The sequence below is a fragment of the Neltuma alba genome, unplaced genomic scaffold (genome assembly GCF_004799145.2).
Source record: "Neltuma alba isolate B1F8T4 unplaced genomic scaffold, ASM479914v2 tig00006654_pilon, whole genome shotgun sequence".
Classification (NCBI taxonomy): domain Eukaryota; kingdom Viridiplantae; phylum Streptophyta; class Magnoliopsida; order Fabales; family Fabaceae; genus Neltuma; species Neltuma alba.
Window position 1 is genome coordinate 42,177 of NW_021634532.1, and position 6,623 is coordinate 48,799.

At 42.9% G+C, this 6,623-nt stretch overlaps 1 protein-coding gene and 1 long non-coding RNA gene across 2 annotated transcripts; one reads left to right on the top strand and one right to left on the bottom strand.

Moving 5' to 3' along the window:
• Positions 1 to 2,199: 2,199 nt before the first annotated feature.
• Positions 2,200 to 2,643, bottom strand: LOC114750848 (uncharacterized). Its single transcript, XR_003740693.1, has 2 exons — positions 2,535 to 2,643; positions 2,200 to 2,456 (listed from the first exon to the last, which is right to left on the bottom strand). It is a non-coding gene; the product is annotated as an uncharacterized LOC114750848 (long non-coding RNA).
• An 850-nt stretch (positions 2,644 to 3,493) lies between these two features.
• On the top strand, positions 3,494 to 4,420 carry LOC114750846 (uncharacterized). Its single transcript, XM_028939481.1, has one exon. It carries the CDS (start codon positions 3,494 to 3,496, stop codon positions 4,418 to 4,420), a length of 927 nt encoding a protein of 308 aa, XP_028795314.1.
• Positions 4,421 to 6,623: the final 2,203 nt, after the last annotated feature.

Here is a 6,623-nt window from a genome sequence, read left to right on the forward strand (position 1 = left end):
CCACAAACAACCCTCACACAATGGAAACAAATGCTGAGATTGATGCAGGGGTGACAGAGCACTCAGGGTCTCAACCAGGAGAACAAGACAGGAGTAGTAGGGTTCCTTCCATTCCAAGGCAGCAACATGATTCCAATCTGGAGTTGGATCCTGAAGAGCTAGGATGGCCTATTGCACTTAGAAAGGGGGTAAGGTCATGTACTCAGCATCCTATTCAAAGATTTGTCTCTTACGGCAATTTGTCTACTAGAATGCAAACCTTTGTGGTGAATAGCTCACAGGTAAAAGTTCCAGAGACATTTCAACAGGCCATGAAAGATCCTAATTGGAAATATGCAGCATACGAAGAGTTGAAAGCCTTGGAGGATAATAACACATGGGATATTACCACACTCCCTGAGGGGAAGAAAGCAGTGGGTTGCAGATGGATCTTCACCCCTAAGTTCAATCCCGACGGAAGCATCAACAAGTACAAAGGGAGATTAGTTGCAAAAGGGTACACACAAACTTATGGGATTGATTATCAAGAAACGTTTACACCAGTGGCAAAGTTCAATACCATCCAGGTACTCCTATCCCTAGCCGCCAACCTTGACTGGTCCCTTCATCAACTGGATGTAAAGAATGCTTTCCTAAATGGAGACTTAGAGGAGGAAGTATACATGGAAGTCCCAGATGGAGTAATAGCTCCACCCAATTCGGTTTGCAAACTGAAGAAGTCATTATATGGCCTGAAACAGTCTCCACGAGCATGGTTCGATAGGTTTGCCAAAGCAATTAAAAGATTTGGTTACAACCAAGGTCAAGCTGACCATCCCTTTTCATCAAACACAGTGCTGGAAAGGTAACGATCCTAATTGTGTATGTGGATGATATAGTCATAACTGGTGATGATGAAGCTTCTATCACTCAACTCAAGAAAGCCCTGGCAAGGGAATTCCAAGTAAAGGACCTAGGACAAATGAGGTACTTTCTTGGAATGGAGGTTGCTAGATCTAAAAAGGGTATAAGTGTGTCTCAACGGAAATACACACTTGATTTACTCCACGAAACAGGGATACTTGGGGGTAAACCGAGTGAAACACCTATGGAAGAGTCATGCAATCTGGAGGTTAAACCAGAAGGAGTACCAGTTGACGCAGAAAGGTACAGAAGACTTGTGGGAAAACTAATCTACTTGACCCATACACGACCTGACATCAGCTATGCAGTTGGCGTGGTAAGCCAATTTATGCACCAACCTCAGGAAGAACACATGGAAGCAGTGTATAGAATCCTGACCTACCTCAAACTCAATCCTGGAAAAGGAATATTCTTTAAAAGGGGAAATACAAGACACATAGAGGTCTACACTGATGCAGATCATGGGAGAGCTGTGGATAACAGGAGATCTGTCACAGGTTATTGTACTTATGTTTGGGGAAACCTTGTCACTTGGCGGAGCAAGAAACAGACCGTGGTCTCAAGAAGCAGTGCTGAAGCTGAGCTGAGAGCTGTAGCACTGGGGGTATGTGAAGGAATGTGGGTGATCAGACTCCTAAATGAACTAAGAATTTCCTATGAAGGCCCAGTGAAACTTTGGTGTGACAACCAAGCTAGTATTGAAATGACAAAGAATCCGGTGTACCATGACCGAACAAAACATGTCGACATTGATCGGCACTTTATCAAAGAGAAAGTAGAAGGGGGTATCATCAACTTGAACTATGTGCGCTCATCTGATCAGATTGCTGACATCATGACCAAACCTTTGGCCAGAGTCAAGTTTGAAGGGCTTCGAAGCAAGCTGGGAATGGTTGACATCTACTCTCCAGCTTGAGGGGGAGTGTTAGAATCCCGTGATATTCTCAGAATCCCTATCCATGATTTTAGCTACAAGATCAATCCCTGATTATGTGCTCTGTATCTCTAATTAATTGTAATTCAATTTTGATTGATTGTAACCGGATTCTCTCACCCATCCGGACTCTATATATTGTAGCCTATCATATGAAATAATAAGAGGGTGAATTACTCAAAATAATTACTCAGTATACATTTTCTTCACATAATCTAACTTTTTCCTTTTGTTCTACACTCTGAGAAATCACGATCGTAACCCAAACTCCATCAACTTTTCACACTTTTCTTGTTATCCCCTACGATTTCTACATATCATCTCAATCTCTAGTCTACATTTGCCAAAGGGATGCCATGGTCTAATCAAAACTCATGAACTATAGTGAGATGTGGGTCAGATTTGCAACAAGATGGATTAGGATAAATTTATCTCCTCATTTTTCTCATTCTTTAAAATTCAACATTATACTGGCTGAGCTGGTTAAGCTTGTTTACATGGATTTTCATTACCTACCCGGCCTTGCTCTCAGTCAATAGTTCAGTCATCCACCCCAAACAAGGAGACTAGCAAAGATCACAATTATGCACTAACATTAAGCTCTGTTCTTGAAATACTCCTGAAATGATGAAAGCCAGAAGTGTGAGTGAGAAAAGGCATTCATGGATGAAAAAAATTCCATGGGATAGTCAGTTACCTCAAACCAGATTCTGAACCAAGAATGATGCACCTGAAACTCCAATTTTTTGGGACCAGCCAGAGACTCATTTACACTAGAACTCGTACAATACCTCACACAAACCCTGGTATTTTTCAAAATAACATTATTTAGAGCAAAATAAAGTTTCATAATATAGTCCTAAAGTAGCTTAATAAGTGGCCGCAAATATAATAAATCAGATTTTTTTTTTTTTACCCTACAACAAACTACATTTTTATAAAGAAAGAATGTAAAGATCAGCCAATAAAATTTGGCTCAGTGGCATCTCTCTTATCTCTAAAACTGAAGGGTTTGAGTTCAAACTCAATCTATATAATCTGTTAGAAGCCCTTGATCTCCTCCCTGATTTTCTCTCCTTATTCTCTCCATTAATTACCCATGATTCTAGCTAGGCAATAAATTCCTGATTTCTTGTGATATTGCAATATCTTTCAATTATTATTTGATTGTAACCGGATGGTATGAGACTCTATAAATTGTACCCACATCATATGAAATAACATGCTAGAGTGAATTTTCAATACTCTTTAAACATGGTATCAGAGCGTGTGAGCCCAGAAAGGGTCCTGGAGAGTCTGCCGTAAGCCAGAGAGAGAGAGACGGCGAGGAGAGAGAGAGAGAGAGAGAGTGAGGCGTCCTCAAAACTGGAACCAGAAGTGGTCCGTGGACGACACCACCCCTCCAGGCCTCACCGGCGTCCCCAGATCGGCGCGTCCCCAGAAGCCGACGTCCAACGGAGCTGCGCGTGACTCTCACGCGCCGTTACAAGCTCCGCGCGTGAATCCCACGCGCCGCCGCGCCCCGCCACTGTACCAACGCGTGCCGCCCACGCGCCGCCGCCAGAGACCTCCAAGTACCTCCCAGAGACCCAGAAGATGGATAACCCAGAATTCCCACCACTTTTTGGGTCTGTTCGCAATATTCCAAGGGTCCTCATGTCCGGTACATCTTCAAATACTCAAGCTACTCCTTCTTCACCAGTGGTTACTCCTTCTTCAGACTTGACAATAGCCGCTGAACCTCAAGCTATGGGGGTAGCCCACAAACTTAATGGAAGCAATTATCTCCAATGGTCTCAAAGTGTATTAATGTATCTGCGTGGGAAGCGTAAGGAGAAGTATATCAATGGAGAAGCAACACAACCTTCACATAATGATCCCAAATTTGATACCTGGTTCGCTGAAAATAATCAGATGATGTCTTGGTTGTGCAATTCAATGACTCTCGAAATCAGTGAAGGATACCTTCTTGCAAGCACAGCCAAGGAAATCTGGGATGCTGCTAAGCGGACCTACTCTACCCTCGATAACACTGCAACCTTATTAGATCTAAAGAGGCAGCTCAAAGATCTGAAACAAGGCAACTTAACTGTAACTCAATACTACAGTACGTTGACAAAGATATGGCAACAACTGGACCTCTTTGAAGTACATCCTTGGAAGGATATGGATGATGCTAATTACTACAGACAATTGGTGGAGAGAGGAAGAACATATGACTTTCTGTTGGGCCTGAATGATGTTTTTGAAGAAGTGAGGGGGAGAATTATGGGACTGAAGCCGCTGCCATCCCTATTTGAAGTCTTCAGTATGGTTAAGTTCGAAGAAAGCCGAAGACACCTCACCCAAGGTAGCCTGACCGCAGCAGAGGGCTCGGCATTGGTGACGAGGGGGTTCCAGACATCAGAGGGCCCTGAGAAGAAAGGGAACAAGTGGTGCAACCACTGTAACAAGAGAGGCCACACCAGAGATGAATGCTGGAAACTACATGGGAAACCAACTCAAGGGAAACAGAAACAACGGGAAGATAGAAAGAGCCACCACACCTCCTCTAAGAAAAAGGTGATGATGGAGACCAGTTGACCAGAGAAGAGCTTCAAATGCTTCGTAAGATACTTGAAAAACAAAACAAATCAAAATCTGTTCCCAACGTGAACTTGATACAGTCAGGTAATTCCATTATAGCCCTTAATGCAATGGTAACTAGTGATGAGACTTGGATTATTGACTCCGGTGCTACAGATCACATGACTGGTAATAAGTCCTTCTTCAAAACCCTCAAATATTGCCATGAGAACCTTAGAGTAAAAGTGGCAACTGGACTGTATACTAAAGTTGAGGGTGTTGGCAGTGTGGCTCTATCTGAAGATCTGGAAATCCATAATGTTTTGTTTGTCCCTGCTCTTACTTGCAATCTTATTTCTGTGAGCAAATTAACTAAAGGGAAAGCATGTCGGGTGATATTTGATGATGTTAAATGTGTTTTTCAGGATTCGACCTCGGGGAGGAAGATTTTGACTGCTAAAGAATGGGATGGACTCTACTACTTTGAAGGAAAGGATATGAAGATAGCAGGAGCAAAGAAAGCTATGGTTAGCTCCAACTCTCAGAATAAAAATGTAATGTTGTGGCATCAAAGATTAGGCCACCCCAGCTTTGATTATATGAAGCATGTGTTTCCAACTTTATTCAATAAAAATTCTTCTCCTTTCCAATGTGAAACGTGTCAAATTGCTAAACAAACTCGCGCCTCTTATCCCAAACATACTTACAAACCTTCCACCCCGTTCACAATGATCCATACCGACATTTGGGGACCAGCCAAAACCAAAACCCGAACAGGCACAAAATGGTTTATCACATTCATAGATGATCACACCCGGGTCACATGGGTTTACCTTATGAAAGAGAAATCCGAAGCCCTACAAATTTTCAAAAACTTTTACTCGTTTGTGAGAACCCAATTCCAAACTACCATCAAAGTCCTGAGAAGTGACAATGCCAAAGAGTATGTGAGTGGAGCCTTTAGGGAATTTCTTGAGCAGGAGGGAATCCATCACCAAACCTCATGTGTTTATACTCCTCAACAAAATGGAGTTGCTGAGCGAAAGAATAGACACCTTTTGGAAGTAACCCGAGCTATTATGATGGAAAGAAATGTTCCAAATCTGTTTTGGGGAGATGCTGTACTAACCGCAGCTTATCTTATCAACCGCATGGCCTCTAAAATTCTCCACTTTAGTACCCCTATTCAAAAGCTCCTCGAGACTTACCCCACTTCACCTATCATCAATACCATCCCTCAAAAGGTCTTTGGGTGTGTCGTCTTTGTCCATAAACATGATGGAGGCAAACTAGGTGCTAGAGCAGAAAAATGCATTTTCCTCGGGTATTCCTCCACCAAAAAGGGGTATAAGTGTTATTGTCCCACCACCAGAAAACTTATAATCTCCAAAGACACAGTCTTTTATGAGGATGATGCTTACTATCCCAAATTACCCATTCAGGGGGAGCACTATGGAGTAGAATGGCTAATTACATCCGAACCTATAACCATACCACCTCAAGACAACATCCCTGAGCCGGAACGGAACCAAAAACCCCTACTACTATACCTTCTCCAGAACACCAAAACTCCACAAACACCCCTCACCCAATGGAAACCAATGCTGAAATTGATGCAGGGGTGACAGAGCACTCAAGTCCTCAATCAGGTGAACAGGACAGTAGTAGTAGGGTTCCTTCCATTCCAAGGCAGCAACATGATTCCAATCCGGAGTTGGATCCTGAAGAGCTGGGATGGCCTATTGCACTTAGAAAGGGGGTAAGATCGTGTACTCAGCATCCTATTCAAAAATTTGTCTCCTATGGCAATTTATCTGCGAGAATGCAAACTTTTGTAGTGAATAGCTCACAGGTGAAAATTCCAGAAACATTTCAACAGGCTGTAACAGATCCTAATTGGAAACATGCTGCATATGAGGAGTTGAGAGCCTTGAAGGAGAATAACACGTGGGATATCACCACACTTCCTAAGGCAAGAAAGCAGTGGGTTGCAGGTTCACCCCTAAATTCAATCCTGATGGCAGCATCAACAAGTACAAAGGAAGATTAGTTGCCAAAGGGTACACCCAAACCTATGGGATTGATTATCAAGAAACGTTTGCTCCTGTGGCAAAGTTCAACACCATCCAGGTACTCCTGTCCCTAGCTGCCAACCTTGATTGGCCCCTACATCAGCTAGATGTGAAGAATGCTTTCCTAACGGAGATTTGGAGGAGGAAGT